Source organism: Fukomys damarensis, unplaced genomic scaffold (assembly GCF_012274545.1).
Source record: "Fukomys damarensis isolate Sample0158 unplaced genomic scaffold, DMR_v1.0_HiC HiC_scaffold_16, whole genome shotgun sequence".
NCBI classification, from domain to species: domain Eukaryota; kingdom Metazoa; phylum Chordata; class Mammalia; order Rodentia; family Bathyergidae; genus Fukomys; species Fukomys damarensis.
The window spans coordinates 5,520,197-5,537,599 of record NW_022900928.1 but is presented as its reverse complement, the minus strand read 5'-3'; the positions used below and the strand labels follow the sequence as shown (position 1 = coordinate 5,537,599).

Here is a 17,403-nt window from a genome sequence, read left to right as displayed (position 1 = left end):
AGGTAAAATGTGCACAGATTTAGATGACTTAACTCTGTGGTTATGCCGACACCGTACCAAAGCTACCATCCTTTAAATGAAACAAAAAAAACAAATGAAAAACACAAAAGCTATCAAGCCAGATGTTTAGAAACAGCCAGTTTCGTGAGATAAAAATCAAGTAATTGGGCCATGGATTTAGCTCAGTGGTTCCGCCGCCTGCCTCGCAAGCACAAGGACCCAAGTTCGATTCCCAGTACCAAAGTTTTAGATATTGGTGGGGACGACTGCCGTACCTCGGTCACACTGACCAGAGTGTCGTCCCCTAAAAAGGTGCGGTGTGCACATTTCTCTAGGGCGAGATCAGGCGTAGAGAGGACGCAGTACGCCCGGGGGTGCTGGGAGCTCTCACCTTGATTGAGTGCCAGGGCCGGCGCATACACCACCACTCCCGTGTAGAGGATCTGGGGGGAAACAAGGATTCGGTGGACATGAAACAAAAGCGACACCGAGGGGAAATCGCCTGGAAAGCTCTTCATGGACCTCGGAGATGTTTCTCCTTCCACTCGCTCACTCTGCATTGCATTCGCAGCCACGCTGTTCGAAAGCATGCACCGCTGTACTAATGACTGTTAGGTCGGCCAAGAGCTGTGGAAACCATCGGGTGGAGGAAGAGGCTCAGATTCGGACCATCACTGTCAGTTTAAAGACGCTGTGTTTGTACTGGGCGTATTTCTAAAGACACGTTAATTTTAAACTGAGTTTTTTCCTTTGCCCTTCCTCTCCTACACACATCCCAGAGAGGCCCCTGCTGCCTTCAGAGGATGCACTACTGGAGAGCCCAAGTACATTTCAACAATTGGTTGTAATGTGGAGTATGGAGTGGAGATGAAAAAAATCTGTGAAGAGACGAACCGCACAGGAAAGACTTGTCACGAGGAATCCCCACATAACTCACCCACTACAGTGGCTACCTTGATGGAAACGGGCTCCCTTCCAATTTTATTTTAAACGCACTTCCACCATTTAAAAGATGCATGGCAGCGTCAAGAGACGTTGTTTTCCTCCCGTCCTCTTGCTCAAGTGCCCAGGCACTAGGTGGAAGTTTCCATTAAAAGAGAGGAGGATCTCTGCTAGCAGAAAGCACCTGGTCAGTAGCGGGGCGCCCCCCAGTGGTGGGTGGCGAGAAAGCACCCAAAGCCTACCGGACCCGAAAGGAGTCCCCCGTGGAGGGAAATCCGGGCACTGGTGCAGAACATTGCCTTAAAGAGACTTTCGGCAAAACAAACAACAAAGCATTTCTGGTTCAACTCACTTAACCAATTTTTTAAAAAATCAGTTACCAGACCATCCCATATCTAAATTTTGTACAGGTTAAGCACGAGAAAAGTACATTTGAAGAAAACGATTTTTCTTTATAGCTCATAATGGTTCGTTTGATATTATTAGTCCAGATCTATGGAATGTACGCAATGCACACGTCTCTCTTATGTTTCTTAAAAGTGCTCCTTTAGAAAGAAAGTAAGGGCTTCTTAGTACCAAGTCTGTCCTTAAATTGGGCTAATTGGCCCCAAATAGACACAACTCAGGCGGTGACCCCATCTTCCACGTCTGCATCAGCCCTTCTCTTACCGTCTGCACGATGTAGATGAAAGTCGCTGCGTAGCGAACTGGTCTGTTGAAGCGCAGCTGTAGGTACTAAGCAGAACAGAGAGAGAGGAAGGAGTAGCAAGGTTAGCGAGTTTGGGGAAGAGCTCTATAAAGACCTTTGCTTTGTCTCTTTGATAGTTCTCTGAGCTAGCTGCTGTGGTCTTTGAGTATGATTTTATGCTATGAGTCCTTGGAAACAGAGGGCCAAAAAAAGCATGGATTATTAAAGCCCAAAGTGAATTAAAACTTACCTCCTTTACATGCTTCTCATCATGGTCAAAAAGAACAAAACCCAGGCCTGCTGACTTTCACCATATGGTTCTTTCTAAGGGACTGGCTGAAGCCACTGGTTCCTGCTATATTCCCACTGCCCCAAATGTAGCTTATTTTTCTGGTTTTCATTGTGGCTGTAGCCTGAGATGTGTACTTTGTAATAGCAAGGGAAAATCACTGAAGATTTTGAGAAGAAAAGAGCCATGATCAGAGGTCTGTTTGAGGAGAATTGATGCGGCAGATCTGGACTGATGGGGTGGGTGGGTGAGTCTTGGCACTGGGAGACCAATTAGGAGGCTACAGCAATAGCCCTGAGTTGGAAAAACTCTACATGGCAGGGTCTGATTTACTGATGGAGGTCAGCCAAGGTTTGTGCAAGGATTCCGAAAGATGTGTGTCCACAAATCACCCCAATGTACGTCCTTCTGTATAATAAAGTAGCAAATGACTAAAAGATTCACTTTCTTGGGTGTAGTCGCTACTCGGTATTTCTTTAGTACACGAATTATGAAAATCATTTTAATCAACTACCTACTGATTGGTACTCTTCCCAGAAATGGTACATAACCCTTTACGATTTACAGTGGATCCTTCTCTGAAATAAAGAGTACTTGGTAGAATTGTGACCTGGTTTCAATCTCGCTCACATGTTCTAACTGGCCCTGCTAGGTGTCCAGAGTCCCCAGTGAAGGATCCTCTTATTGTCTGGTGACAAACTCACTCACTGGGGAGGAAAGTACAGTCCAGTGGACAGGTGACCAAGGTCCCAGCTATGAAGGAAATGTTCTAACAGAGGCAGGGCAAGGCAATGGGGATTGAATGTTTCAAATATCATGGGATGGAAAGCAGCAAAACCTCCATGCTGGAGACAGCTTGGGCTGCAACCCTGTACCTTTGGGAAGAGGGGTCCACTGCACTATAATCCGTGAGCTTCTCTTTGTAAACCCAGCACAAGAACAAAGGCATCGGTCACATGCATGGTAGAAATGATCAAGTGTGAGATAACCCTGAGCAAAGGATTCGGAATCCAGTGGGATCCTACTGACTGCCCTTAGTCACCAGGGGTGCAGCAGACTCGGCCTGTGGACAGCCTGTTCCAGAACACGCTGGTGAGAGGAGGGGCTAAGGAAGAAAGGGAAAAGAAAAAAATGAGAAAGAAGGACGACGTGGAAACAATGTTTTGTAAATAAGGAGGGGAGGAGGGGTTGAAGGGAGGGGAGGGGAATGGAAAAAAAAGAGAAATCCAGGTATATTATGTACAGGTACAAATTCCCCATGATAAATGTGATCATTATTTCTATCTAAATTGTACCAATGAAATTAATTTTTAAAAACCCCCCTAGTATCTGAAGCAAAGTCAGCTCATTAGGGACACAGGTAAATCAGATTTTCAACAGATTTATCTACTTTTGAGTCATGACTTGGTTATCTGTGTCTCAGTTTTCCCAGCTGGAAGATTATGATATTTGTGGCAAGTATTATGATTGTGGTACGCATTCTTCATGCTTTCCAGGAAAATTATGCTGATAACAATAGCACGAAAGATCTTTTCCTGAGCTCATCCCATAAACAAGACAATGCACTCGAGGCTCATTTGGTCTTTGCAGTTGCCCTGTGCACTTGACGTGGTGAGTTTCAGGCTACGGTGGGGAAAAGCAGGTGTGTCTGTAGGCAAAGCATAGGCTTTTCCCTAAAAATAGTAAATCTTTTTTTTTTATATAATGCTAATTGTCTTGAAATGTCAGGGAGTCGGTATGTATTCTTCAGCCGACAGCTTCCCTATCAAGAGGATGCGCACAGTGGAGGACTGGAAAAGAAGAGGGGCACCTCAAGAGGGGAGAAGAGTGACTTCCACTCCTGCTGCAGTGGGGGAGAAGGGGCAGCCCTCTTACCTCATAGGTGCTGGTGATGCCAGATCTGTAGAACACAGGGAGGAAGAGCTCCGATGTGCAGATGATAACACATGTGTAGGCGATGAAGAAGAGGATGAAGGAGGCACCAAAGCGGTAGACCTCGGAAGGGGTCCCCAGGACCGTGACCGCCGACATGAAGCTAGCTGTCAGGGACAAGGCCACAGGGCCGCAGGACATCTGCCTGCCGCCTACCAGGAACTCCTTAGATGTTCCCTTTTTCCTCTCCTTAATGGCAAAGAACACCCCGATCCCCGAGGAAATAACAAAGAGGGATGCAAAGACAACATAGTCCCATGCTGCAAAGCTCTTCACCTGCATGCTGAGGGGAAACTAGGAGAAGGATCCAGACAGGTCCCTGCGGGTGTATCCCAAAGCAAAGCTGGAAACAGAGGGCTTCTGACAGGGAGGCTGTGGTTCCCTTAAGAGGCTGAGGACAACCACGTGGATATCAAACTCCAGGTTACGCTGGAGGAAGACCTTCAAGATACAGGGTGGAAGACGGCTCCTGGGGGAGTTGGTACGGAGAGATGAGGTCTTGCGGTGCAATCCCAGCCAAGAACCTCCTGCTCCTCTCCCTAAGCGTCTACCGAAGAGGAGGAAATCAGATGTGCTCTAAAGTTAATAACTCCTGGGGGTGGAATGGTCCCATCACACGGTGTGCTTTTATCTCCTGGCTTTTTTTTTTTTTCCTAAGTCAAGGTTAAACATTACTGAGAAGCACCCCAGTGATAAAAGTTGACCTCCTCAGCGTTTTTAATTAGGGACATGGACTCTGGAAAGTGCAGCCCGCATCTCAGAGAGGCATCTCGGTCCAGAGGAAGGAAGTGTGAGGAGGTCGCCAGAGGCAGTGGGTGTGTAGGGAAGGAGTGGGGACCTGGAACCCAGGGAGGCATGTGCTCAAGTCCTCTCTCCTGAGTTCCACCAGGTACACAGGGATCAGACCCTACAAAGCCAGTGCAAGTCTTTCAGTCTCCAGCTTCCTGACTTTCTTTACCCTAAGCTGTAAAACGAAAGGTGAAAATATCCACCCGGTGGCCTACTTTTTGTGCTTCAAGTGGAGCGTTCCTGAACATAACACTGCCTTGGCTCAGGCAATGGATTAACCAAAAATGAATAGATCACCTGTTGCCCGCAGCTCTCTCTTCTCCATCCTCGTACTAAGTGCTTTACTTGCACCCAGTGCATTAGTCAAATGGGGACAAGACAAACGAGAGAAGGTCGGATGGTGAAAACCAGCTACAGACTCCTGCTTCTGCTCTTGCGAGGCCTAATTGCCAAGCAGGACCTCCAGTTTCTCTGTTTTGCTCCTGCCTCTCCTCTCCCCTCGATTGTGTCCTACATCCCCACCCACACCATGCAAGATCACTGGTCTCCCCAGAACTGCACAGCCCTTCCCACCCCCGACCTCAACTCCTATGCAGCCCCTCACTTGTGCTGGCTTGAACCTCTGCAGCCATCCTCCGTAACCATAAGCATTCTGTGTGTGGGGCTTTCGCAGTCCGACTCATGTCACAAATGACCAGTTCCTTGGAGACAAAGGCAGAAGGCCTAGTCCAGTCGCGGCAAGCCGAAGGCACCCGCGCCACACTGGGCTGTTCATCACTGAAAGCTCTAAAAGGTTCACCGTCGCTGGTCTCGTCCATGTACCCAGTAAACAGCAGCCATTAGAGAAAATAAGAGAATAATAAAGAACACAAACAGTAGAAAACTGTCGTTATCCGTATGGCCCCCAAACAGAAACACTTTCAGTCAAACACTTTTTCACATCTGAACAACCGAGTAACTCTGATTACTTGTTGGAATACCATCTTCCCTCTCAAATTCACCCCACGGATTTGCACCAGGTGTGAGGCAGTCCTGGCAGCTGGAGTTGGTGTTCAGTTATGAATAAGGATGTGAAGACTGCCTGGAGCTGTCTGCACCTTGCTATGTAAACGTCTCCTCTAGATGTGTGGTTTTGATATGATCAGTATTCAGGGACAAACACATCTTCATTATCTTCTCCTTTGTGTAGGGTTTTCGTTATTTTTATCATAAGGAACAGGTACATTTTGTTTTATTGTGCTTCACTTTATGGTCCTTGGCAGATATTCCTGTTTTGTTTAGTCCTTACAAAATGAAGATTTGTGCTGCCCTTTCATCAAGTGAGCCTGTAGTCACTATTTCTGGAACAACATGTGTTCATTTGGGGTCTCTGTGCCATGTTTTTGGTAACTCTTGTACCATGCTAAATTCTTTCATTATTGTCACATCTGTGAGGGTGACTTGTGATTTGTGATCTTTGATGCCATTATTGTGAGTGTACTGGGTGCACAGTTATACCCGCTGAAGCCACAAATGTAGTACACATGGCATTCGGGCTGCTCTGCTGACCAGCCAGCCCTTCCTCCACCTCTGTCTCTCCTCAGAGCTCAGCCTGAGGTTGCCTGAGCTGCAACCCTGAAGGCTAGTGATCCCCCTAAGTGTTTGAGGGAAAGGAAGCATTGCGCTCCTCCCTTTTGAACCCCAAGGTAGAGAGGACGCAGATCAGTGAGCAGCCTACACTGTGTACCATGAGCCCCTGAGGTGTGAGAAGCTGTGCCTCTTACAGAACTCAGCAAATGCTGAGGAAATGTTCTTGAAGCAAAGTGCTGTTCACATAAACATCAGACAGCAAAAAAGCCTAATTGCTGATGTGGAGGATAGTTTTAGTGTTCTGGGTAAAAGATCAAATCGGTCCCAACATTCCCTCCCTCCAAAGGCTCTAACTCTGTCGGGTTCCCTGAAAGCTGAGAGGCGAGGAAGCCACAGAAAAGCATTTGCCAGCTAGAAGCTTATTTTTGTGAGGTCCCAGGAACAAGGGCATCTCCCAGACGCCAAGGGCAAGGTGAAACGGCACCTACTACCGCAGAGGCCGGGTCCCCCTATCCGGAGGATGGAGCGAAGATCGCTGATGAAGAGGATACACTGTGCAACAGATTTTCAGTGTGGACAGACAGCCTTCTGTGAGAGGGAAACCCCAGAGAGAGCAATCAATGCCTGTCTTCAAAGCTTCAAGGGAAGCTGACTCTTGCCGGCGGCCAACATAGCTGTGGTTTCAGTTGAGGCCCAGGCCCACTCAGTTTCCGAGGATTCTCAGGCCCTTAGGAATTAGGCTGAATCTATCCTGCATGTGCTTTAGAAATAGAACACGAAAGCTTGGATGGCCACACATCTATTTACAGCACTATTTACCACGTGTTTACTGTCCACCATTGCACTCATTGCTCAAAAAAAATATTCCTTTCAAAATATTACTGCTCATGGATGCTGAACCTGGTCCCCCCAATTCTGCTGGGGAAGTGTGAGGTTGGGGCTCTCTGCCTGCGAGTTCATCATTCATCCGCAGCCCGTGAATAGGGTTCAGAGTCATTTCCAAGAAGTGCATTTCACAGGGCTGCAGCTGCCGCCCCACACAGGTTCCACTGCTGGATGGGAAAAGTGAGCTGAAGCCCCCGGAAGGAATTCGTCGTTCTAGAGGCCATGGAGAACGCGAGTGACGGCAAAATATCAGCGCTGACAGGGAACAGGGAGTTGATTCCGACCCCAGTAGAGGGTGGTGAAGGGTCCAAGACATCGTTGAGGGAAAAGACTCCAGATGTGGTAGAAATAAGAAGAACTAGAATGAGGAGCAAGGCCTAGAAGGTGGCCGTGTCAGTGAAACTTCCTGGTAAACCCCAAATGCACCGGGAGTTGCTGGCCCTTGCTGGGGGGAAAGGCGGCTTCTTGACGTAGAAGCTGCATGAAAGGAACTCTATCTGTGCGGAGAACTTTATTGTTTATTGTTTATATTTTTAAATTTGTACTTAGCACCTTCCCGTGTTCATGTTAGGAGCAGGTGCATGTACCCAGCACAGTGCTTCTTCATTCCCTTCCTCCCCGTGTACCTCCCCCGCCCACCTCTAAATCACCTTCCCCATTTTCACGTTGTGCTTGCCAGTGTTACGTTTAGTTCTTATGTATGACACGTAATGTTTCCACTGATTGTGGGTGTTGGAACCTGCACATAACACATCTTAAATCTTTATATTTCTTCTTCCTCTCTGCCTCCATTGCTCTCAACCTCTTGGACCCCCTTCCCATGAGCAAACGATCTATCTCCCTGCTTCTGCCTCATAACCCTTTGTTTTGCACTTTATTTTCACTTCACCTCATCCAAATGAGAGAACGTGTGTGATATTTAAGCTTGCGTGTCTGACTTACTTTGCTTAACACTGCATTTTCCGGGTACATCCATTTTCCTACAAATGTCTCAGATTTCTCCTTCTTTGTAGCCAAGTACTATTCCATCAATGTAAACACCACATTTTCTTTTATCCACTCATCTGTTGATGGACGCTTAGTCTGCTTCCAGGATTTGGCTGTTATGAGTTGGGCTGCTATAAACATGAACATGCACACATCACTGTGATATGATGTGTTTAGCTTTCTGAGAAAGACCCCCAAAACGAGAAAAGCTGGATCAAATGTGATTCCCAGTTTGAGTTCTTTGAGAAATCTCTACATGAATTTCCACACTGGTTGTACTAGTTTCCTGCTGCATTCTCCTCAACCTTAAGCAACCACAAATGACCGTGATTAGGAGTCCAGAATCCCCAGTAGCAAAACACAGTGACTCTTGAAGGCTGAGTAGATCACTAGCATTTTTATTAATAAAGTATTTTAATGGAGTAATAAAGTATTTTAATGGAGATTTATACTTTCTAAAACTTACTGTTATCGCACAAATGATAGACTGTGTATCATAGAAACATAACTTTTATCTGTACTGTGAAATCAAAAGTTTCGTATGGCTGTCTTGGTTGCTTTTGTCCCTTTATTGCACAAGACTGGGACTAATCCAAAATGTCTCAGATCCACCTATATTCTGATTATGCAAGAGATTTTTGTTGTAGTGGTCTCAGCAGAAAATCACAACCCAATTTGACTCTGAGGTTTAAATAGTTTATATTAAATATTAACACCCAGATGTTAATATTAAACCCATAAAACATGTAAGCAACTTGGTCAGGGGAAAACTGGCCAGAGCAGTATCACTGCATACAGGAGGTCCAAGTTTAAATAGCAGAAGCCTGCAGCTCCTGAGGCTGAGCACTGACCGTTCACTAAATTTCATGCAGAAGCAGCATTATCTATGTGACCCTCACCAGTCTTGGATTTCAAAGTGCTCATCCAGTATACGAAGAATGCTTCAGACTTCTCTTAGCAAAGAATGGTTTGGTTTCAACATTTGGTGCTTATGAAGCAAAGCGCCAACTTACGGCTCTGAAGTTTAGCTGTGCCCCACGTCTTTTCCCGCCCCTCTGCTTGGTGCACTCCGTGTTGCCCAAACTCTCTTCCTCCATGTGAAGTCCACACTGTGTTTAAGGCACAGTAATCATGTGTTAACAATTTTATTGTGAAGTCAACAGAATCAGTCAATTCAGTGTCTCAGCAGGGAGAAGGCACATTCCTATATCAGAGATGTTAACACGGGAAAGATGGAAATGTGCTTAAGACCTGAAGAAATTCTCCACGTCCGCACAGGTGCCTCAAACATCAGCCTTCATAATGTTTCATGTTTAATGTATGCCTCAGACCCCTGTTGAGATGCAGGCACTGTCACCTGTCAGACACACATCCCTCAACAACATCCGGTAGTCCAGTTACCTGCCTAATAGCTGAATTTGCAGTTGTGGTTCTAAGTCTTATCAATAGGGGCTGTAATGTAAAATAATGTCCCAACGCACCCTGAGCAGTTTTACTGGGAAAGCAAGGGGGCTTTGAGAGTACTGAACACTCCAAAGGAGTAGAAAGGAAAGAATTGGAACAGCACAGCTTCCAAAATAACAAGGAAGTTTTGCAGCAGTGTTGCTAAGCACTGCGTGTTTGCTGGGTCCCACTCCTCACCATCCAACACCTGGATACCTTCCTCTCTTCTTCCCGCTCTTCTCAGTGAGACTAACATGAACTAGACACCTTCTAGTTTGGTTTTATCGCAACAGGGAAGCACTCAAGTAGGACCTGTGGCTTCGACACACTAACGACTTTGGAGGAATGACATTTTTTCACTCCGTGGACAAGACCTTCCCACAACACACTGTGCTTGCTGGGATACAGAAAGCCGTCCCCACCGCATCACGGAGTCCTCTCAGGGAGGGTGCTTGTCCCCAGGAGGTATGTGGCTGGTGGGCCGTACGGTGGGACTGAAACGACTGCTTTCGGGGAGAACTTCACACTGAAAAAGAAATTATTAAAATGTTCCCACTCGGCCACTATGTTGTATGTGACTGATTCTACAGTTGTCCCCTCGACCCCAACCATGTCTTTCCCTCTGTGGTTTCAGTTAGCTGTGGTCAAGATCAACCTGAAGATGCTGAGTGAGACAACCAGGGAAGAAGCAGTGCACACATTTTAAATGGTGCAAAACCCTGAGGCGTGGGGGAAAGCGGAACACCGCCCTTCTCCTCTGGCCTCTCACTGAGCACAGGCCCTCAGTAGATGTGGCCCACGGCAGCATCTTGGTTAGGAGCTCACTCACCCTGAGGCCACACCGGGTGCACACAAGGCCATAGAGCACGAGAGTAGGGATACTAGTGGTTTTACTACAGTGCAGTATTGCAAATTTTCCATCATATTAGTTAAAGCTGTCAGGCTCTCACTTTGCCAAACTTATATATTAAACTTTATTTTTGATGAGAGTGTATAGGAAAAAGTATGGCCTGTGGGATTCAATGCTATCCAGAGTTTCAGGCATCCACTTGGAGTCTCAGTCTCGGAACAGACCCCAAGCTGAAGAGAAAGGCAAACTATGATATATTACCTTGATAAATAGATAACTAGATGAGTATAAGTAACTAGGTGACGCCTTTTACGACTTTACTTAAATGTTACCTTCTTTGACCAGCCTATATAAAATTGTGAGCCCCCACATCCCACATCTCCCTTGTCTACTCTTCCTCATGGTAAAATACATTGCCTCATAATATGTAAATGTTAGCCCCAGCCACTAGAACGTAAGCTCCTTTGTTGGTTGTGTTCTTTGATGAACGTTTAGAATATTACAATATTTGTCCCATGCATAAGTGGACATGCCATAAACAGCTAAGCTAGGTGCATTTCAGAGACCCCTTCCATTCCTAGACTATATTTAACACCCATTTTTCTAGGGGGAAAAACTAATGTATTTTTGAAAACTTATTTTTAAAGGCTGAGATATTTATTTATCCCCAAACACATACACCTAAGTAAATCAAGCTTGACATGCAGAGGTCTTCCGCCAGGTCTCCAGAATGGCTCTGCTGTAGCTAAAAGATAAACCTCCGTGTACTTTCCTACCCATACCTACCAGATGTGAAGCCAGATGTTAACTCAAAATTTTAAGAGGTAAAATTCAAAGTCCACCTATTAGGACAGCAGAGAACATTATTTAATATTAAAGCAGACAGATGGAGCAGAATCCTACAGTAAACAAGTAGAATATTTGAAGAGAATTCCAGTGCAGAGGCAGCTGGGCATGAGGGCCAAGGTCCTTTGCCAATTATTTCTGATTCCTAAGCTATCCCCGTTTCCTGACGGGAAAGGAGAAACATATAAGCACGTCTAAAACGGGCTTGGTTTGCTAAAGCAAAGGGGAAAAGAATTTCCTCCTAGATGCAGAATTATAAGCACTAAAGCAGGACTTTTGAAAAGGCCTCCAAACAGGAAGGGAAGTTCGCAGACATTAATATATACACATCTTATGTTGTTCCTTATGTGAATATAAAATATGTAAAATTGAACATCAGTCCTATGTTACAAATGAAAGAATATATAGGATTATAAAAGCTAAAAGTTTTATCCAAGGTCAAGGTCAAAGTCATACATTTGCTAAATGCTGGATTTAGAATCAAGTATAATTTTAACTGACTTCAAAATCTATGCTTTTTGCATTAATTTTTACAAAAGCAATCTCAGCTTACTAGCTTTATTTACTGTGAAACTGAGGGGTGGAGGGGCTGAAGGGAGTCCAGGGGAATGGGGAAAAAATAAGAACCCAGATCTGTCATGCAAAGGTACAGGATCCCAATGATGAATGTAGCTGTGCTGTATACTGAAGATGTACCAATAAAATAATTTAAGAGAAAAAAACTATATTTATTTTGATAGAAAAAAATTTTTAAAAAGAAGGAAAATGAGACTCTTCAGAAGAATTGGATGAAAACCTGATTTTTCTTTTCGAATGGCCTGAACACTGCTATCAGCGTGTCTTCTGTGAAAGCGGGCAGGGACGATGGAGGGCCTTTGTGTGGATTCTGGGACACTGTGGCGCCCTCAGGGGGCTTAGGGGCACACAGAATCTCATCTAAACTCAAGCAAGATTTCATACTGCATAATATTTATTACACTAATTCTTTGGAAATTCACTTCCCCTATGGCACAGTTGGCAAGCTCAGACACAATTTGATTGGTTACCGTGGAAACCCCTTATTTCCCATCAGTCTCTGCGTTCCTCACGTCACTCATCCATCGCTAAGTAGCTCCATGAGTGAATGGCGTCTGCGAGTTTTCTAAATGAAAAACCAGTGAATATTTGTCATCATTAGGAATAAATAAATATATGTACCGCATTTATTGAGTGGCCATTAGAACTCCAAATTGTGGATCCACAAGGAGCCACTGCTCAGGAAATGACGTGGTAAAATTATCATTTTTCAGCACATTTTTGCAGGTTTTCTCTTGATACCGCCATGATTTTAAGGATTATTAGCTTGAGCATTTAGTGGCAAGTCAAAGACTTTACTATCTACCTCCACACACAATCAAGGTGCTGACCATGTGCGGAGCCAAGTCCTCCACCTGTTCATGAAGCACCTGCCTACACTCGTAGCGACAGCCTTGCCTGTCTCTGTGCATGTGCACACACATGCATCTTTGAACATTCCAATTAAAAGGGTTATATCATCTCATGGAGTACGTTGCGAGGCTCAGGAGGATTTTGATTTAACTTAATGATAAATGGGAAATTCCTCTTAAAGAGAATTCCCTCCAGGGTGCAGCTGTTCGGGTGCCTGTTTAGAAATTACTAGAATTCACAGGAGATGGTTCATCTTCTATTAAAATCAGACAAATCTGAGATTTCAGATATCAGCTGTAGTCTACTAGTTACTGGCAAAGTTACTTTTAACTCTTTGAGTCAACATGTTTTCTTTATGGAAATCAGAATTAAATTATATGTAATTCACAGAGAGATAATGTAGAGGCTGCTGAGAACAATTTGGCAAATTTTCTAACATGTCTTCATGAAGAGGTCTACGGGCCAAGTTCTGTGTAAAGATTTTTGACTGGCTCTTCCTTTCTGTAGAGCTTGAATTTCTTTTATTTGAGTTATACAACTTTTTTTCTTTTTATTGAGTTTATTGGTACAATCTAAGTATACAATACAGTTACATTCATCATTGGGATTCTGTACCTTTACATAATAGGTCTTAATTCTCATTTTTTCCCCTTGTCCCTGCCCTCCCTTCACCCCCTCCTCCCCTCCCATTTACAAACACTTTATTTCCATTTTTTCACTTTCTCATATTTTTTCCTCTCTCTTATTACCTTTCACCCACCCTTCCCACTTTCCCTACACCTTTAGCCCTTTACTTCCTATTTCACATTATTATCTCATTAGGATCCTGTGTACTATTATAGTTTTTCACACCAAAGAAACTATTCAGTATTTCAGTTAAAGAAATCTCTGTATGAACATTAAAAATAGGGAATCCTAAAATAAAACTAAAAAGGAAAATAGAAGACAAAAGCCAATGATGTAACATTAAAATAATTCTTAATTCTGGAGATGAAAATGGTCCCTGAACAAATTTAAATTGCTTCTTGCTCTTACAGTCTTATCTTATACTTTTTTTCATTATTTAGATAATACTTTATTAGTTTCTATAATCAAATCCATGTAGATATGACCTTACATATTTAGTACACATGGAAAAAAAAGTAAAAAATACAAATAAAAAATTAACATTTCTAGACCAATATGGCTGTCCATTTCTGTACAATGCCAACTCAATACAGTAAATTGGGATGACTTTTTCCAAAGTTGGCAGCACCGTTAAAGTTTCCCAAAATTCAATTTGTATATATGTATATATATTTATATTTATATAAAAAGACTAATAATAGCAGTATGTTATGCATCAATAGCAGCAACAGCTTTTCCAGGTTAGGCAGTCATCTGAACAAAATTATAGACATTTAGCACATTCCATTAAAACAAAACAAAAAAACAAAGAAAAGAATAATATCCAGAAAACAGCAAAGTTCTGTTGCTATTGTGGTACCTGGCACCATTTCTTTCATTAGCATCTTAATCATCATCTGGAAAGAGAACAATCTAGAGTAATATCATTAAATGTAGCTCTGATAAAGCACAGTCCCTACTATGTATCATAAAGCAGGTACAAGATATTTTACATTCAAAGAGGAATGATACAGTACCGTCCTACATCAATAATCCTAGAATCAGTTTTGGTTTGAAATTTGCTTTGTCTGCAAATAAGATTGCTACCCCTGTTTTTTTTCTGGGCTCCTGTCACATGGAGAATTGTTTTCCATCTTTTCACTTTCAGTCTATGGGCTGCTTTTTGCACTAGGTGTGTTTCTTGTATACAACATATTGTTGGATTTTGCTTCTTATTCCATTTTGCCAGTCTATTTCTCTTGATTGGTGAGTTGAGGCCATTGACATTGCTGGTTATAACTGATATGTACTGACTTATTATTGACATGTTATTGGCCTTTGGTTGACTCTTTTTACTTTTTCACCTTCTCCTTTTAATTTCTTGCCTTGCCTATTTGATTTGCTCTGTTGGGCCTCATGGTGTTGTTGCCTTTACTGTCTTTTTCTGGGATCTTGTTAGAATTGCTTGTAGTGCTGGTTTGGTATTCATGCATTTCTCAGGTGTTCTGTGTCATGGAAGTATCTTATTTCCCCATTCACTTTGAAAGAGAGTTTTGCAGGATACATCAGTCTAGCTTGGAGGTTGTTCTCTTTTAGTACTTGAAATATCTCATTCCAGGCTCTCCTTGCCCCAAGGGTTTGTGCTTAAAAGTCTGCTATGATCCTGATGGGCTTTCCTTTGTATGTGATTTGTTTCTTTTCTCTTACTGCTTGTGGTATTTTGTTTTTCTGTTGGGTTTCTGGGATAGTGATTATTATATGTCTAGGTGTAGATTTTTTTTTATTGTAGCTAGTTGGGGTCCTATATGCCTCAGTTATCTGAATGTCAAATTCTTCCCCTCTGTTTGGGAAGTTTTCTGTCATTAATTCTGTGAACAGCTTTTTAAAGTCATTTGTATTTTCTCCTGCTACTTCATGGATTCCTATCAGTCTTATGTTATTCTTCTGTGCATCATCTAGGAGTTGTTGGATCGATTTCTCATGATCCCTTACTGTTTTTAAGAGACCTCTCTTTTCATGGTCACTGACTGAAATCTTATCTTCTATATCTGATAGTCTATCTTCGCATTCTTTTATTCTGTTGTGTACACTTTCTATGGAGTATTTAATCTCCTGGATATTTGTTTGAATCCGTTTTATGGATTCCATTTCTTTCGTATGTTGGGCGTTTATTGTTTCCATTTCTTTCTTATGCTGGGCCTTCATGGCTTCTATCATGGTCCTGACCTTATCTATTTTTTTGTCAGTTTCTGCTCTAGAGTCTCGAATCACGACTTCCATTTTGCTCACTATCTCTATGGTTATCTGGGAAATTATTTCTGTTTTGAATTTTTCAAGAGCCTGATTGATATCTTTTGTTACTTCCTGTGCTTTGAGTTCATGGTGTCCTGGTGGTTCACTATCGGCCTTTTCATATGCATTTGCCCTACTGTTTGCCATTGGTGAACTGGAAGTCTGTCCTGTGTCTTGCTTAAGTGTTTTCTCATTTTTATTTTTGTTGTCGGACTGTCCTTGGTTTAATCTTTGGGTTATCACCCAAATCTTTCTGATATAGTTGCGCCCTACCTTCTGTGTCTCTAACTACTCACAGACATTCTCATCTTCATAACATCAGAGAAAACAGCTCGTCAAATCAACCACAATGCTTTATTCCAACTGATACAATCAGCAACACATTAAGATCAAGCACAACTTGGACACTGACCACCTGTGGCAGTTACTGTTCTATCACCCTTAAATCATTTGAATTAAATTGAAATCAAGAAGCAGTCCAGAACATGTCTGCAGTGAACAAAATTTCAATATAGTGTATTTACCATTTAATGGCTCAAACAGAGCAAGGATGCAATTCCCCTGGTCTCAGTTAGCTGATGGCTGAACCCCATGAAGCTGACTGACCTTGGGCTGCAAGGCCCAGATTGAGTTCCCCAACCTTGTGAATGGTTGAACTCCACAACGTTCTATTACAGGTTTCCCATGCCCTTTCTTTAAAGATGTTCAAAGTTGGAAACTCAGAAAAATACCCTTGATGACCACCTCTGCCTCTGCAAAGTGGGTCCAAAGTCTGGCACAGTCAGGAGGTCTGAGGGGGGGTGCTTATAGGAGTTCAGTGGTGCCCACACAGCTACCTTCCTGGCACTTGATCAGTGGTGGCTGGGGCGGGAGAAGGCATGGCTCTCCCTGACTTACACAACTTTTATTTTGACCCTTGCTCATATGACCCCACTTAAGGATGATGATAAACTTAATGGACTTCAGTGAAAATTATTGCTCCACACTGAAGTGTTTACTCAATAAAAGAATTATGAGAATGAAGCCTGAATGCTTATAAGCTAGACACAAGTAGGCTCAAAATCTTATTCAAGTATTTTCAAACTCTGTCACCATCTCGGTGAAAGAGATTAGAAATCAACTCACAGCATCAATACAGAACTAAATATTTAGTTTTAAGAACATAGAATATCATGGTGGACCAGTTATGATTTTTGACAAATTTTGGCTTTTCTTGAAGCTCTTTTCCACTCTACAAGTTTGGGGAAAGTTATAAAAATGCAAGACATAGTGCCTTGATCTGTAAAATGGAAAAAGACCAGCAAAGGTCATTGTCAGGTCTAAGTAGGAGGAAGGCTGTATAGCAATTAAGACACTGGCTAATCCAGAAGCTGGCATGGGTAGGAGGTAGTAACTGAAAATACAATAAACAGTCTCACTAACTGGTATCGAGTCTATTAATTCACCACTTAACACAGAAAATCATACTTCATTAAAATTTTGAAACATTTCCTTGACAGTTTGCATATGGTCAAACTGACTTTTCCTTCTCTTAAAGGCTTGTGTTTGGACTTTGGTTTTTGTTAATGATTATTTTATCTGGTCATAGATGCCATGCCAACCTATACCAAAGGGCACAAATACCTGAGCTATAAGTAACTTCTTTGCATTTACAAATGATAAAACTCCACTCCAAGGAACAGTCATTGAGTGTGGAAGGGAAAATAGTATAATTCAACTGGAAGAAGAAGGAGGAGGAAGAAGAGGAGGAAGAGGAGGAAGAAGAGCACGAAGGGAGGAGGAGAAGGAGGAGACATTCTCAACAATTTTGAGGACCTGAATCATCCTGAAGAGAAAAAGTTCCTACCAGCTGACTTC

The 17,403-nt window shown here is 43.1% G+C and overlaps 1 protein-coding gene across 1 annotated transcript in view; it reads right to left on the bottom strand.

The window, feature by feature from the left end:
• The window catches only part of Slc5a12 (solute carrier family 5 member 12), a 42,859-nt gene extending 38,409 nt beyond the window's left edge, over positions 1-4,450 (bottom strand). Inside the window, exons 1-3 of the mRNA XM_010603355.2 lie at positions 3,795-4,450; positions 1,612-1,677; positions 392-443 (exon numbers count right to left, since the gene is read on the bottom strand). Of these exons, the coding sequence (XP_010601657.1) occupies positions 392-443; positions 1,612-1,677; positions 3,795-4,133 (457 nt within the window). The 5' untranslated portion in view covers positions 4,134-4,450. The remainder of the gene's footprint in view (positions 1-391; positions 444-1,611; positions 1,678-3,794) is intronic.
• Positions 4,451-17,403: the final 12,953 nt, after the last annotated feature.